Source organism: Camelus bactrianus, chromosome 13, assembly GCF_048773025.1.
Source record: "Camelus bactrianus isolate YW-2024 breed Bactrian camel chromosome 13, ASM4877302v1, whole genome shotgun sequence".
NCBI lineage: Eukaryota > Metazoa > Chordata > Mammalia > Artiodactyla > Camelidae > Camelus > Camelus bactrianus.
The window spans coordinates 47,003,134-47,021,153 of NC_133551.1; the positions used below are offsets into that span (position 1 = coordinate 47,003,134).

Genomic DNA, 18,020 nt, shown 5'->3' on the forward strand with positions numbered 1-18,020 from the left:
AATGGTGTCAGAGGGCTGTACTGAGAAGTGCTTTCCTTTAGAACTTTCAGATGATTCACTCACTCTATTGAGACATTGTCTTGTACACGTGAGTTCACGAGCCCATCTTCATTCCAACTGTGAGAACATCCCAGAGCACTTGTCAGTTTCAGTCGCCTACGACAATTGTCCAGGAAACCAGGCAAACATCAGAGTTTACTGACTTGTCATTAGTACATCTTTGTAGAACTGTGCTTGCTAATTACTTTTATAAAATTTTGTATACATAATTTAAACTGCATAATCGTATTCAATATATCATTGTAGTTAAAAGTGCAGGCTCTGAAGCCAGACTACCTGGTTCAAATCCCAACCTTACCTTCTACAGGCTATGTGATTGATCTTAGACAAGCTTCTTTACCTCTCTGAGCCTCAGTTTCCTCATCTGAAAAAGGAGAATAATAAACAAACTTATCTTTTAGGGTTATTGTGAATTATTTAATTAGTTAACTAATTAAGTATTTTATTAGTTAATAAGTGGGAAATACTTAGAACACTCTCTGGCTCATAGTAAGTATCCAATAACTGTTAGCTAATGAAACTGCTCATCTTTTATATTTTAAAAAACAAGTTGAAAATTGGCACAAGCATAACAGCTGTCCATTTGAGTCATAAATATGAATATGGAAAAGAATCTTGGTGCTTCACTATTATTAGCTGGTGTACAAATTATTGTTACTTGCTCACCATCCCAGTAAAATTGTTTAATTATTGGCTGATTTTATTTTAATCATAAAATCAGGAGTTTTATAAACATGCTTAATTCTGTGTGAATCATGAATGTGTATATATAAATTAAAGATTCAGTTTAGTGTTCATTTATTTGTTCATCTATAAACAAACACTTACTAAACCCTTACAATGTGCCTGAGATGAAAATATAGAGATGAAAAGGATATAACCTCTGCTTCCAATGAGTTCACAGTCTAAAGGAAAAAGACAAATATAAAAACCAGTAATTACACTGATATCAAGTGCTGTAAGAGACATGACTGATAAAAAAAATGAGAGCTCAAAAAGAAGCATTTAATTCTCCTAGGAGATCAGGGAAGATTTCCCAGAATAGATATCATTTGAATAGACAATTGAGGATAAGGAGGCGAGAAGGTCACACCTGGCCATAAAGGCTAAGAAAACACAGCATAGTCAGGAATCTGCAAGTACTTTAGTCTGTTCAGTGTGTTGAGAAGTGGTGGGAATCGAGTCTGAAGACATAAAAAGAGGTCACATCATAGGTTCGAAGTTTACCCTATAGTCAATGAGGAACCATTTGAAAGATTTTAAGCAGTTCAGTTCAGCAGACACTTTTATAATGTTTTTCTACACCAGACTCTGTCTGTGTTAGGTATCGAGACTATAAAAGGAATAGGTCACAGTTTAGTAGGAATGAGATGATTCATTTGTTTTAGAAAGATCATCCTGTTCATGTTGTGGAAGGTGGATAGAGGGAATAAGAGATGGGAGGATTAGTTAATCCAGGAAGGGGATTATTATGATTTTGGGTTGAGGCAATGTTAGGGGAGTTAAAGAGGAGGGACCAGAATGGAGTAATATTCAGGAGACAGAATCCACAGGATTTAGTGAATCCACACTTTTGGCTGTGGATCAGGCGGAGGAGCTAGGATGAATCCCAGAGCCACGGCTCCTGCCTGCTTCTCCAGCCTCATCACTTGCCGCTTTACCCCACTTCCCGGTGGCTTTCCAGTTGCTGGTCTTCTTCCCATTCTTTGAACATTCCATGTTCCTCTGGGCCTTAGCACTTCTACATAGCCTTTTTTCCCCCTCCACATGTGTGCCTTTTTTCTACCTAGAGGCCTCTTTACCACTACTCTGCCATTCCCTATCCTTTCACCTAGTTAATTCTGATTTATTCTATAAAATTCTGCTCAAAATATTATTTCCTCAAGAAGCCCATCTTGTCCCTAAACCAGGTCGGATCTTCCGTATCATATACTATCCTGTCATTCTGTACTTCTGCACAATTAAAATTAAATAATTACCTGTGGACTTTGTTGTTTAATATCTGTCTCCCCAGCTAGAATATGAGTACCATAAAGTTGGGGATCATTTAGTCTTTTCACAGATACATCCTTGGGACCTAACATAGTAGATGTTAAATAATTATTAGTTGAATGAATGAATTAACCTTGATTTAAGATAGTTTTAAAAGGAGAAAAACTAGTATCTTTATATGTTTTGGCTCTTGGAATTTCTTGTAGTCTCTACCAGGAAGACATGTACTGTAACTTTTTGGTTACCAGATTGAATCTGACCAAGGAGACCACATATTGAATATTTTCTAACATTTGTCCCAGTTAGGATTCCATTTTTCTGTTAGTTTGGTAATTAAGAATAATAATAGGTGACAGTATTTAAATAAAGGATGAAAATTAAGTTAGTATGATTTAGCAATGTCCTAATTAAAAAAAAACTTTAAGAAGCAGTACCATGACTGTATAGCAAGGGAACTATATTTAATTTCTTGTAATAACATATAATAGAAAAGAATCTGAAAAGAAAAAATATACATGTATGTATATGTATAATGGAATCACTTTGCTATACACCTGAAACTAACATTATAAATCAACTACACTTAAATAAAAAATTAAAAAAAAAAAAGAAGCAGTACCGAACATCACTCTGATTTTCCTAAGCTAGGAAAATGAAGTTGATGTTTGGGAAACATTATAATAGAAATGAAATATGCTTGTTAGGAGCTTAGACTCTGAAGCCAGACTGCCTGGATTCAAATCCTAGCTCAGCCACTTACAAGCTGTGTAAACTTAGACAAGTTAATTAATTTCTCTAAGCCTCAGTTTCTTTACCTACAAAAAAAAAAAAAAATAGAAATAATAGTACTAAACACATAACATTGTGGTGAGGATTAATGATGTAATGTTTGTAAAGGAACACATGCTAAGTGCTCAAAAACTGTTAGTGATAAAAAATTATTTATTTTCTTTTTTAATCAAAAGCAGTTTGGCTGTATTCAGGAAGTATATTAATTTGAAGGAAACTCTTTACAAATGTATTTTTCCTAGTTGTTAAAGCCCAAGATGTTTCAGTATGTGAATTTACACTCATCTTAATTTCTGTTATGTTTGTAATCATAGCTTCAATAAAGTTAGAACAAATTGTATAACTTCTCTGAGCCTGTTCCTCATCTGTGAAATTCTTATCTCTTAGCTCCTGTATTAGTTGACTCTGGGTAAAATTTCTCTCTTGTGAACTAGACTATAAGCTGCATAGGCACAAATGTTAAAGCTTTTTCATTTAACATGATTTGGTTCAGCACCTGGGGCACCATATAGTTTCATATGGAGGTAATATTTGAGCTAAACCATGAAGAACATAGGATTTCCTTATTTGGGGAAGAGAAATTTGGTTTATATTTTACACAAGTATAATATACTGGCCCTTGGTAATTTCTGTTTAGTAAACAATGTCAATCATTTCCATTTCCTCTTGTGCCACTATTTAGTTCGGAAGGCAAGAGAATAACAACTCTTTAAGCTGTGAGCTACTCGTGGATTTTTCACAATTTCTTACTAATCCTGAAGTTCTCAGAGCTCTTGTTGCACTTTTAAGCATGACAAGCTCTAGCAAGGACCACCTGCAAAAAACTTGATTGTTTGGGGCCTCTGAGGCCATTTCTGCGTACTTTTTGAATCTTGCCCCACTCCTAAACGGCATTTGGAGCATGTTGAAGGCAAGGAAAACATGGCACATTTATAGGATAACATGCTGGTAGGGGCTTATCCCATAACAGGCGTTTATAGGAGGTTGGTGATTTTCCTGGAAGCTGAGATGTCAGACCATTGTGATAAGTAATGCAGAAGGGGCTGTGGTACAATTTCATTCTTAAATTTCTAAACAATGTAGAGGCCAGGTAGGGAAGGTGCCTCAGACACAGAACAGAAAGTTGAAATGAAGTATGTCTTTTTCTCAGGGCAAAGCTAGCTTTGTGATTTGAGGGTGAGTTGGAGGGAAGCATTCCTTGCCAAACTAAACAGGAACTCCTTGAAAGTATTTGGTGTATTCAGGGCTTACTCGGTATTAAAAGCATTTGAGAGTTGGTTTTCTTTCCCTCCTTGTGTATGAAGTGATAAGGCCACAAGAGGAACAGCTGCCTGTTTGACTATTTTCTTCAAAAAGTCAGGTCCCTACCAGACCCACCATCCCTGACTGCTTTGCCCCAAAAAAACATGCTGTACAAAAGCAGGAAATATGAGCATTTGACCTTTATGGCCAACTGGAGCCACTGGTAAAGCAAACATATGTTGTTTCCCTGTATGCCTGCTTACTCCCTCTCCCACAAATCCATTCATTATCTTAATCATCTCAAGACTTACAACTGATAAACTAGTCTGTTTTAAAAGTCTTGGACATTTTAATCAGCAGAATGATTTCACAATATGTGTTTTCTTTTTTGTATTTTAGGAAAATGTGAATGAAGTGTCATCATAAATATGACATTCAGGAAAACTTTGTCTGTAAAGTAGTTGTTTGTCCATGAATTCTAAGCCATTTTTGTGGTTGTTTCTGTCACTTTTTTTGTTAAAAATTCACCATGCTTCAGGTGCTGTTTTTTCCTTATTTTACAGATGAAGATGTTTAGAGTCAGAAAAAGTTAGAGAGCTGAATTTTAAATAAAAAATAAACCCACCCTAATGAAATAGTAGATTGAGACAATGATCATCAATGACCACTAAAACTACTAGATGAAAAGTTGATGAGGAACTTTATAATGGATGGAGCAGGCAAACAACATGTGAACCCGGTGCTCAATCGTAACAGCACATAAGAAAAACCATCGGGCATTATATGTCTCCTGATGTGATGTATTAGAAAGTATGCAACACAGCCTGTGAAGTAATTTTATCAAAAAGCTGAATGGTCAAGTCTCTCTAGAGCTGACTATTATTTTTCAGTAAATAGATGAGGGGGAAAAGGAAGGAGAGGGAACTTGTCGCTTAAGAGACACATCAACCAAATGTAGTATCTGGACCTTGTTTGTTTCCTAATTTGAACAGCCCATTCCTGTTTTTTGTTTTGTTTTTGAATTCAGTTGTGGAAATCTGAACAATGGATATTTGATATTAAGGAATTATTAATTTTAAATTCTTATCTTTTAGAAATATATATAGAGAGAGGTATTTACCAATGAAATTATATTTCTAAGATTTACTTCAATATAATTCATTGAGGATGGTAGGGAAGGAGTTGAGAAAGGGTAAAGACTAAACCAATTTATCATTGTGTTGATAATTGTTGAAGCTAAGTAATGGATAGATGGGGACTTATTATACAGCACTCGTTCTACTTCTTTATTTGAAAATGTCCAAATAAAAGAGTTAAAAGGTAAAAAGAACACACAGTATGTATGCAGTAAATACATACTAGATTCAACAGAAATTTTTTTTTAAATTAGGCTTCTATATCTTTGCTTAAATCAGCAGATTATTAATGGACATGCTTATGGCAGGTTTGCAATGGGAAAGAAACACTACATTGAATCTCTTCTATGAAGCTTTATTCTCAGGAGTAATTAAACTTGAAAAAAATGTTACTGGGTAAGGGAAGAAGTACCAATATTTAAAACTGACTTCCAGTTTACATTGTAAAGGATATGAAGGGAAAAAGGAACTCCCAGCAAAGAAACTTAAACAGAGCCACCCAGAACCTTCTGCCTTTCAAATGGGCCTAGCCCTGGAACATGAACTATATATACCAATGCTAATACAGCTGATGGAGCCCAAAGATTTACCCAGCTCAAATTAACAGGTTCCCCAGAGCATCATGGACCTTAACCAAAGCCTCTCAGGAGTCATGTCTAACTAGCTTTTGAAAAATATTTTGCAGAGAGTTTGTCAGTAGTTTCAACACTGACCTCTAATGTTTAAATTGATACTTGATATTTTGTCTCTAATTCCAGATTAACCTAGAGGATTCAAACCATTACCAATGTGATAAAAACTGAAACTGTAGAATTTCCATAAACTTGAATGTTATTTTCTAATAGCTTTTTTAGTTGTGTTGTTTTATAGTTTATATAAATGTGGTATTGATTACCATACAACACAATATTATACAGAGGCACTATAGTGTAATAGTAAAGAGTATGGGCTTTTGAGCCAGACTACCTGGGTGTGAATCTTGGCTTTACCACTTACTGACATAATGACTTTGAGCAAGCTACTTAACCTCTCTGTGCTTATGCTTCCTCATACATAGAATGGGAATAATAATAGTAATCAGTCATGGTTTTCCAGAGAAACTGGATCAGTAGGAGATTGTGTGTATATATATATACATATACACACATACACATGAATATATATATATATATATATATATATATATATATATATAACAAATATATAATATATATATATATATAATTTATTTCAAGGAATCGACCTACACAACTATGGGAACTGGCAAGTCTGAAATCTGTAGGGTGGGCTATCAGGCTGGAAATTCTTGGGCAGGATCTCATGCTATGGTCTTAAGGCAGGATTTCTTCTTCCACAGAGAAACCTGTTTTGGCTGTAAAGCCTTTCAACTGAGTTGATGAGGCCCACCCATATTATTAAGGATAATTTCCTTTAGTTAAAGTCAGCTGATTGTGGATGTTAACCACATCTACAGAACACCTCCACAGCAATACCCAGATTAACTAGTATTTGATTGAATAACTGGGTTCTATAGCCTAGGCAAATCAATACATAAAGCTTACCATCACCCCTACTATCAAATTCATAAAAATTTGAAAATTTAATGAGTTAATGCATGTAAAGCACTTAGAGCCTAACACATAGGAGGCATTCATAAAAGTTAACTATTATTATATATCTTTAAATCCCAGAAGTACTTTGGTTCTAGAAAAGATAATAATAATAGATTCAGGATAGTCACTATGAAATCATAATATATCTGTGCTAAAGTGAACTTTGGAAGTCTTCTAGACCAGCCTCTTATCTTAAAAATATGGAAGCTGAGGTCCAATCTGTTTTTCATATTACAGCCAGAATTATTTTGCTTTTTTATAGTGATGAACAATACACAGAGAAATCCCTGCCCTCATGGGGCTTACGTCTTAATAAAATACCCATTGTTTCTGTCACAACTCCAACCAGTATTCTTACTCATTTTTATGCAGGAAGGGAATGAGAGATTTGAATTCAGAGACTTTGCTACACACCAGGTGTCCCTGAGCAAGTAGAAATGTTTATACCTTTCAGAGGCTTGCAACCTAGGCTTTTCCCACATCAACATCATTATCTTATTTTGAAAGTTTAAAGTAGTCCTTCTATGGGTCTCTTTTTGTCAGGACTTAAGTCATTTCTCAAGAATATACTAAATACTCCTGTGGGCCAGGGAAATCAAAAATGTACTTTCTTAACACCTGTTTTTTAACCTCTGTGAAACTTGGCCAAGTTGTCACTGATCCCCTTGACATGGAGACCCATTAACAAAAACTGCATAAAAGTATGAATAATAAATCTGTAGGACATTTTACAGTTTTACAAAGCACTTTTGAGAGACAGGCAGAACAACTGAGGAAGACGCTTAGGCTCAGAGCTGTAAAGTGAGTCTCTGGAAACTACATAGTAAGTAGCAGATCCTGGCTGCCTAATCCCGAGTGTAATGTGCTCCCTGTTGTGTTCCTCCGCTGGCCATGTCTGGGCGATAGAAGTCTGCAGAGGAGCTCCTTCTCAGCCCCACAGCTCTCTTCCTTAGTTCTAGACTGAAGGCAGTCTTATCCATACTTAATCATATTTGAATGTAACTTTTTTACTTTGCTTTGAACAAGTGACAATAAATTTTTTTTGACAATGAATATTTTTAAATCTGCAGCTAAGTTTAGCTGAGAAAAAAACCTCTGTGAAGTTTAAAAAACATACCTGGAGGCAATGAAGTTAGCTAATTAATCTTATATTTTTCTTGCTCTGGAAATTAATCTTAACTTTTTCAGTAATGTGTACCTTTCTTTGGATTGGACCTAAATGTGTCTATAGTAGTGTTAATTTTGCTAAATTTCATGAGTATGCTTATAAATGTAGCTCTTATTCTTACTTTAGTTAGCCATAATTAAAACTTGAACTTTGGAACATTGTTTTCTCTGCATTTTTTAATTCTGCCAGGTCACAATGGTAGCTCTGAAACTTATGTATGCACATTTTATTATTTGGCAAATATTTCTCCAACAAATATAAGATTATTTTAAATTGCTTTCCTACTCACAGTGTGTGGTGCAATTAAGCAGGAAAGTCTCTGAAACTAGCCTCACCTTTGTTCCTGTCTATACTATACCATTTGGTACATCATATTGTAATTATTTATTTATGTGTCTGTGATTTCTGAGGATAAGCACTTTGTCATGGCATCTTTCAGAGGTGGTATAATATAAATTGGAAAAAAAAAAAAAAAAAACCTTTGGAGTCAGTCAGACCTGGTTCCAAATCCTAGGTCTGTCACTTGCTAGCTGAGGGGCCTCAGACAAATTACTTAACCTCTGAACCTCAGTTTACATACCTTTAAAATAAGGAAAATAATACCAACTTCATAGAGTTGTTATGATAAATTACTAAATGCACCCAACATAAAGTAGGTGCTTTATAAATATTCAGTATTCCTCTCCTTTTTCTAGGTCCAGCAGTCTGATACTTAAAGTCTTATTAAACTTGTATTGAATGGTTGTTTGAGTATGTATTTTGTCAAGGGAGAAGAATCATAGAGTAAAGAATAAACTGTTTTATAGAAGGAATTTGCTATTGAATTTGACTTTTTAAAATTTAATTGTAACTTAAAATGTATTTTCTCTACATTTCAAAATTATTGGTGCTGCATGCTAGTGAGTGGAGGTGTAACACTGCATAGTCTCACTGCACTAAGCTCTCTGGTTTCCATGTCTTTGGAGGCTTCTTGCCTTTTAGGTATTTCACATGGTTACCATTTTGGAAGTGTTTGTTCTGAGGAAGAAGTGTTGTTATTATCTTCCTTGTGGCATTCTTTTGGTTTCTTTCATTTATAGCTCTCACCTTACTCTAAATTGTACTGATGTTATTTGTAGACTTGTCTTTGGCCACGAAGAGCTTAAAATCTACTAGTGAGGTTCTTAACTTATTCAAGTTTCTTGATTAACCTTTTTCAGAGTATGATGAAAGATATGAAATGCCCCTCCACCCCAGAAGAATGAACATCCGTACAAACAAAAGTTTTCTTATTATTTCAGGAGGTTCATGGACTCCAGGATAAGGACTCTGTTTCTAGACTGTGTGTTCCTTAAGAGCAGTACCTGAGTTTCATAGCCTACCATGTATGTAGGAGATACTCAGCAAATAGTTTCTGAACTGATGAATTGAAGTGCAGAATGAAAATCTTCAAGTTTCTTACTAAGAATCTCTAAACACGTCTTCTTTGTTTCCTTAGGCTTCCATCTCAGTGGCACAGTAACTGAGCCGCCCACTACATCTGAACCAGCAGTGACTTACAAAGTTGCCATCAGTTTTGATCGATGCAAAATCACTTCAGTGACATGTGGCTGTGGGAACAAAGACATATTCTACTGTGCTCATGTGGTAGCACTCTCACTCTACAGGATCCGTAAACCAGACCAAGTCAAATTGCGTCTTCCTATCTCAGAAACCCTTTTCCAGATGAATAGGGACCAGCTACAAAAGTTTATTCAGTATTTGATCACGGCACACCACACTGAAGTTCTTCCTACTGCACAGAAACTGGCAGATGAGATTCTGTCCTCCAACTCCGAAATCAACCAAGTAAATGGTAATTGTACAACATTTTTGTTGCTAAAAATCTATTTTGTTGCTCTATTGCATGTTTAGAGGTTGGGATACTTTTGCAGTTGTAATCAGTTAATCTTAATCAGTTTATTCTATCCACACTATCTATTAACTGTGTTTCTTAAAGCAGTCCAATTGTCTACCTCATAAAGGTTTGGCAAAAAAAAGACATAGAATATTAGAGTTACATACTGATCTAGTTTATGGACTTTATTTGTCCTTACAATCCCTGCCTCCAGGAGCCTGGAATATTCAGGAGTGAGAGAAAGCATAGAATAACTAGTGTCATTCAGTGAAATGAGATGGATATGAGAATTCCTTAACATTTCAGGATCCTGCATACCATTATCAGGGTTATTCTAAAGAGCATCTGTGAGCATTGTGCTTATGAGCTATAAAATGGGAGGGTGCGTGGATGGAGAAAGATATTATGTTCACGTATTCATTCAACAAGTATATGTGCAAGTGACAGTGCTAATTGTTGAGGGCATAAAACAGACATGGTTTCTGCCTTCAAGTAGCTAATAACCTAGTAGAAGAGACAGACAAGTCTGAAATAAATGCTAGCTTTTATTATGAAGATAGGTTGTAGATACTTAATCATAGGAAACCACTGAAGAATTTTGAGAAGATGAGCTACATGAGCCAATTTTTCATTTTGTTTGTTAGTTCCTACTATTTTCCAGGTATCTCATGCAAGGGATTTTATATATGTTTATTTAGTTTTCAAAACTATACTGTAAGATAGGTATTATAACCATTTCCATTTTATAAATAAGGAAATAATTTATAACGTAGGCTCACCTGACTTCAGAACTCAAGTTTTTTATGCTTCTCTATACTATCTCCCTCTTTTTAGAAGATAACTTTGATATTAATGTAAACAAGACAATGAGACCAGGTGGATGACCTATGTAATACTGTAGTCTATGTGCCAAAGGGCCTGCCTTTCCCAGTTGTCTAATAGAGCTAATGAAGTCCTACACACAATCTCACCACTCCTCAGAAACAAGGATAGGTAGGCTTCCAGGAACCCTTTCTAGCTAGTAGAAATAGTCTTCTATTGCTTTAGCCTCAAAGTTGTAGTGTTTACATGATAACTGAACTCTATTTGAGAGATACTGTTAAAGAGTGGCTTTACATATATCTTCTTATCCCACATAGGGAAGCTGTTCTATTTTTCTGGGATCCCTTGGTCTAGAGTTCTTAGGGACCTGAGTTCTGCTGTATCCCTGGGCCTGTAGCACCACAACTGGGCTATGGCCTGCTTTTGTGTCTCATTCCACTAGCTCTTTCTCAGATTTTTTGCCTGTATCAGAGCTCACTTGCCTTTTCTTGAACTAACCACCTTGGTTCAGGATCTGTTTTGCACCTGCCTTGTCCACCACCATTGTTACCAAGGCAACCCTCTTCTCTCTTCTACCACTGTGCTAAAGCAACCTTTATCCCTCATTACACCTCTCATCCCAGTATCTTATTATTTGTCTGAAATTAGGCTTAAATTGTCACAGTGAACTTGAGATGTTATTCTCAACCTTCCCAGGAACTACTACTTTGGTACGTGTGTTTATCCCAGACTAACATTAGCTTTCTACCCCAGGTTCCCTAGTATTCCACAAAGTCTTTCCAAATATATTTCTAACAACCAGTGCTGATATAGGCAATAATACTGAAAATAGTGGGGAGGGAGGAGTGGAGATATTTCAAGGCAACGTGGACTGGATTCAAAATCCAGATATGTAGGATGAGTGGGAAATGAAGAAGAGGAGGACGGGAGAAAACTAAGTTCCAAAATGTCCCTCTAGGATGGCTGGATTTGGTAATAATGTTGCCATTCACTTAGGGAACATAAAGGGAGGAATAAATTTAGAAGGAAGATGAACTTCAGTTTAAGTTTGAGGTGCTTGCAGAACATTTAGGTAAAGATTTCTGATACACAGTTGGACATAAGGATATGGAACTGAGGACAAAAGTCAGAATTTTGGAGTTAGTAGCATAGAGATGATCCTTGAAATCATATTTCTATTCCCTACTAAACCTTTAAACACTTAGAACAGCTTCCTTCTCCCCTCCATCAAGCCCTACTCCTCACCAAAACAGACTTAAAAAGCAGGAATAAGATTTCTAAAACTGCTAGCTGCCTGCTTTTAATTTCTGGAATGGATCCAGGTATTGCTCTGCTCCTCACATCCCTGAAACCTTGTCTTTTATTAATTGCTGTAAGTGGTTTTAGCTAGACTGCCCTTATCCCCTTTGTACTGATGATCCAATTTGGACTGTCTTTCCAACTCTTCATCCAGCATTGCTCTATGCTCTGTTAGTGATTTGCTCTGGTAACTCCATACCCTGAGATTCTCCAGCATACAGCATCCTGGCCAAGACTTAAGTTGCTGCTAATCCATAAAGAGAGATTGGATACCAAGAGAAAATTAAGATAACTTGAGAAGTCAGGTCGAGAACCATGTCTTACAAATTTCTGAGTCTCCATCACCAAGCATGGTACCTAGACAACAATATAGATTTGTTGAATGAATACAGCTATGCATATCACGGATGATGAAACAAGGGTCAGTGTAGGAATTAGCAAAGTAGAATGAGAAATGAGAAAAAGCTATCAAGTAATTATTACCAAAGTCAGTATTAAAGTGAGTTTTAAGAAGTGAATGGTCAACAGTGCTGAATATTGTAGAAGAAGCAGACCAGAACTAACAAACATAGAACAGCAATTTGGAGGAAATAGGAACTATGCAGAGGGAAGAAAACCTTCAAAAATTATTAATATTGTCATCATAGGAATAAAAGAAGATACTGTAACCATGAAATAAAAACTGGATATTACAAAAAAACCAATTCACAGAAAAGAAAGAACTAATGAATATGACATATATAATGGTAAAAAAGTATAAAACTGAATGATGGAAATGATGGAAAATAAAGGTAAGGAGAAATTCCTATAAAGTAGAGCAGAAAGATAGATTTTTTTAAAAAAGAAGACAAAGAGATGAAAAATAGAAGGAAAAAAATATCAAACATTAAAAGAATGAGTCCTGGAATTCCAATGTGTGAAAAGCAGGGGTCCCAGAAATTCAAAACAGAGGTAAAGAATTCATCAATGAAATAACTGAAGAAAATTTCCTACAACAAAAACATGTAAGTTTCCAAAGCAGAAGAATGATACTAAATGCCCAGCAATGGGAAAAGAATTTTATGAATAAATAATCCTGGATCAATTGGAAATTCATGCAGGGAAAAAAAAGACTTGATTCCTACTCATGCCATACAGAAAAATCAGTTGCCAATGAATTGCAGATACAAATGTGAAAAGTAAAACAATAAAGCATATAGGAGATAACATGAGAAAATATTTTCGTGTTCTTGAGGTAGAAAAAAATGTCTTAAGTAGAAGATTGATAAATTGGACTAAATTAAAAATTTTAAACTTCTGTTTCTCAAAAGGCACCATTATGATACTAAAAAAGCAAGCAAGTAGTGGGAAAAGATATTTACAGTACATATAACTGACAAAGGGCTTATATCCTAAATACGTAAAGGACCCTTAAAAATAGTAAAATGGACAAGAGACACAAAAAGGCAGTTGGCAAAAAGGATATCCAAATGGCTAATAAACGTATTAAAAAGGCACTTTAATTAGTAATCAAAAATGCAAATTAAAACCACAGTGAGATACCAGTACATATTCACCAAAATGGCTAATTTTTTAAAAACTATCCGTATCAAGTATTGGTGAGCATATTGAGCAGCTGAAACTAATTGCAGGTAGGAGTGTAAATTGTTATAGTCACTTTGGGAAACTGTTGGGCATCATCTAACTAAAGTTGAACCTGTGTGTACCCTATGACCCAGAAATTCTTTTCCTAGATATATACCCAATGGAAATGAGTAGCAAAATTTGTAATAGCCTGAAATAGAAACAGTCCAAATGTCCATCAACAGTAGAATTGCTTAATAAATTAATATGTTCATATAATGGAATACTAAACATCAATGAAAATAAAATATCACTAAACACAAAAATAGGAGTCTTAACAGACACTATGTTGAGTTAAAGAAGCCAGATACCAAAGAATAAATCTTGTATGATTCCATTTATGTATAGTTCAAAAACAAGTCCTTAGTTTTAGAAGAAAGGATAGTGGTTCATTTGGGAAAAGAGGAAAGGCTAGGCTGCTGCTTCTATTTCTTGACTTCAGTGATAATTACACTAATATAATCACTATGTGATAATTCATCAGGGTTTAAAATTAATATTTGTACACTTTTTATAACATATTTCAATTAGAATTTTTAATTTAATTTAAAAAGCATGTTTGCATGCATATGTACAGGGCAAAAAGACTGGAAAAAAATATACCATAATATTAACAAAGGTAACTTATGGCTGGAGGCATTATAGGTGGATTTTTATTTTCTTTATGCTTTAGTATATTTTCTACAATAAGCATGTATTCTTTTTTATAATTTAATAAAGGATGTTTAAGAATGAAAGAAAAATTGGTTCCACAGACTTACTAGTTCCCTCAGGACCGGTCTCATTGTTCCGGCCTCAGTGCTAACTTGGAGCCTCAACCATATGATAGTTTGTTTCATAATTATTTATAGAAGACATCCTTTCTATTTTATCTCCACTTGTTACCATTTTCCTTATAATCCTGTAGAATTTTTCACATGAAAATGTTAAAGTGTTAATTATATTGACTGGGTCCACTTTACCACTGAGGGCAATTTGTTTCATACTCATCTCTTTTCATAAAAAGACTAAAAATGTTCTAACCCATGAACACGTATAGGGATACTTTTATCAATTTTTTTAAGATTTTGCCTGGGAGTGAGAGACATCTCAAGAAGCTGGTTGTGAACTCTAGGCCTGGTTTATCTATTTAAAATAATCTGTGCTCTTATTGATTCATTCCTAAAAGCTGTTCTTTTGTCTACTACCTGACCTTTAATGTTGATATTTCTTAAAGATTGATCCTAAGTTTTCTCCTCTTATTCTACATGATTCTTTAGGCAATCTCAGCTATATCCTTAACCTTAATGTCATGTGTATACTGACTCACAGGTTTATTTCTCCTATATCCAACTGATTAGTCCATATCAAAGAGACATCTCAAGATCAACATAGCCAAACATGAATTTATCTTCTTCCTCAAACTTGCTCAGTAAAGAGCACCACCATCTAGCCACCAAATTATGATAGAAATCATGTGGTCATCTCTAACATGTTTTTCTCATAATCCACATTCATTCTAGTGTAAGACCTGTTAAGTTTATCTCCCAATGTTTCATCATTTTCCACTTCTCTTTGTTGATACTGCCATCACCCCAAATAAAACCACTATAATCTCCCACCTAAATTGCTCCTATAGCCTTCCAACTGATCTTTCCATATCCACAGTTACTCCTTTCTGTTCCATTCTCCACATGGCCATCCAAAGTAAGTTTTCTATAACTACAGATTTTGTCATGTCATTTCTTGTTTAAAATCCTTCAGTGGCCTCCTATTGCTCTTAGGATAAAATCCAAATTTCATATGGCCTACAAAGCTTTGCATGATCTGGCTTTTGCCTTCATTTTTACATGATATTCCCTCTGCTTGGAATACTTTTCCTATTCTCTCTCCCTTATTATATGTGTACTTAATTACTGTAATAATTTATGGCTTCTTGCTTTTTTGAGCAAAAAATACACACAGTATTTCCTCCACTCTCTGCCAGGCTAACTCTTATTCATTCCTCAGGTGTTCGCTTAAATGTCACTTTCTCAGGGAAAACTCACTTGACTTGTCTTTCTTTGCACACAAATACGTACATGTGTGTGATTATTTGCTTGACATACCTTTCCCCAACCGGCCTGTCAGCTCTACAAGGATAGGGACTGTATCTGCTTGTTTAACACTATATACCCAGTATTTGGCACAGATGCTGGCACATAGGAGGCTCTAATAAGCATTAAATGAATGAAGAGGTCTTAGAAAATCCTCCTTGGGCCTCTTGCCAGTTCATGCTCACCCAGATGACTTGGGTTTCTTCAACAGTCACATCAGCTCCTTGTAGTTTGTTACCTGGATGCCTCAAATATTGACTTACTTTCCTTTTATTCTGCAACCACCCTTTTTGGCACCCATTTCTCATCTCCTGGGTTCCTTGTAGACCAGAAAACATTACACAGTTTACCTTCCTTTCTTTCCTATCAGATAAACAAACCCTTTTGACATTTTAGGTGAAATTTTACTGTTAGTAATTGTCTAGGCTTTGCCTTAACCTGGCCCTATCCCAGCAGTTTTACATTGTCTGTACACTAGACATTAATCAACTGTGCCTTATTTCCTCCGCAGCTTCTACCACTACCACCACCTGGGCCAAAGATTCACCAGTACTCTCCATACCCCTCCAGATCCTTAGAGGGGTGTCACTGCACACCTCCAACCAGTTGACTAAGGCCAGTTCCCTTGGGAGACTGGGTCGTGCTCCTGATTTTTCATATTCTAATTGAACCACCCAAGAGTCAGCACTGTTATTCAAACCATTTCTGCCCCTTGCTTTGGAGCACTATTGCTGTTCTTTCCTCATTAACAAGGTACTCAGAGGCCCAGTCCTTAGTTTATACCTAGTTTATCTCATTTTATCTCAGTTCTGTCTCTGTAGAGCTACTGAAAACCAGAATCAGAAGTGAGACTCTATAATCTACATTTTTAACACAAACTCCAAGTAATTAACATTTGAGAATCACTGTATTGGTGAGAACTCTTATTATTCCACTGTGAGGAAAATGCATTATTCTGACTTATCCTATATCCTATGTGGTAGAATAGACCAAGAAAGGATTTGGCTATTTTCAGACACACCACCCAGCTTACATTCAGGTCCTAAAACCAGGTGGTAGATCACAGCTAATGAGGCTGGAGGCCAAAGTATAGCTTTGCAATGAAGAACACAGACTTTGAAGAGAGATCAACATATATTAACCTTATTTATTATTTTTAATTTAATTATAGTTGATTTACAGTACTATATTAGTTTCAAGTGTACAACATAGTGGTTCCATATTTTTACAGATTATTTACTCCATTAAAAGTTATTACAGGATAATGGCTATAATTCCTTATGCTATGCAATGTATCTTAATATGCAAACACAAACTATGTAAATGACTTTGTCTTTTATCTGAGCTTCTGGGAGATAACTTTCTTTGGAAATTTTTAGTTTTCCTAAATCTTGTTAGGTAATCTTAAAAATTGTGTCAGCCTCTTACTGGTTTTTTTTTCTGAAATGATTTGCACTTGCAAGAGAATTAGAAGATCAGCTTGAGTGTCAAAAAAAAGAGAGAGACCAACATACAGATCCTGACTCATACTTTTCATCTGTTACATTACTTACCTGTATAAGCTTTAGTTGTTTTCATTTTAAAATTAGGATAATGATACCACCATAGAGTTGTTAGGGGAATTCAATGGAATTTACCCAACAGATATTCACTGAGCACCTACTATGTGCCAGGCATTGTTCTACATGTTACAAATATACCAGCAAATAAAACAGTTTATGCCCTCAAGGAGCATACATTCTAGTGGGGATATGTATAAAAAGTGCTTACTCTGGCATGTAGGAAGCACTCAGTAAATGGATGTTATTAATAAAGATGTAAGGATGAGAAGTATATTTGTTTTGCTTTGCTACTTTCAGCTTACAGAAGAAGTGTAGGATATATTTTTTGCCCCCTTGGAGCTTAAATCTAGATGGTCAATAAGACATATATTTATTCATTCTATAAAAATTAACTCAGTGAAATAATGAGCCAGGCATCATGAGGTATAAAAATGAATCCCCACTCCTAAAAAAACTTCCAATTTAGTTGGGAATATCTGAGAAATGCATAATTCCAATGTAAAACAAAACGCAACAAGTCTTTAAGGTAAGTAGTAATAAAGTACTAAGAAAAGTGTTACTGCCTTTACACGCATATAAGCGTAAGGTGGGCATACTTTTTACAGGTGGCAGTGGGGTATATGGCTAATTCAGTGAGGGTATAAAAAGGAGCCTGTCCTACCAAGTGAACTAAGCAGCACATGAATTTTGGCAATGTTAGCCTCTCTGTATACTTTATGGTTTCCATTTCTCATTGCTGCCCTGACTATAGAGCTGAGGCAAT

The 18,020-nt window shown here is 35.5% G+C and overlaps 1 protein-coding gene and 1 long non-coding RNA gene across 3 annotated transcripts in view; one reads left to right on the top strand and one right to left on the bottom strand.

Annotated features, from left to right (window-relative positions):
* The window catches only part of LOC141579596 (uncharacterized), a 38,423-nt gene extending 34,764 nt beyond the window's left edge, over window positions 1-3,659 (bottom strand). For both annotated transcript variants that reach the window (XR_012511303.1, XR_012511302.1), the window contains exon 1: window positions 359-3,659. This is a non-coding gene — a long non-coding RNA (uncharacterized LOC141579596). The remainder of the gene's footprint in view (window positions 1-358) is intronic.
* ZSWIM5 (zinc finger SWIM-type containing 5) overlaps window positions 1-18,020 on the top strand; it is a 139,019-nt gene that overhangs the window by 77,312 nt on the left and 43,687 nt on the right. Inside the window, exon 2 of the mRNA XM_010946096.3 lies at window positions 9,478-9,834. Within this exon, the coding sequence (XP_010944398.3) occupies window positions 9,478-9,834 (357 nt within the window). The remainder of the gene's footprint in view (window positions 1-9,477; window positions 9,835-18,020) is intronic.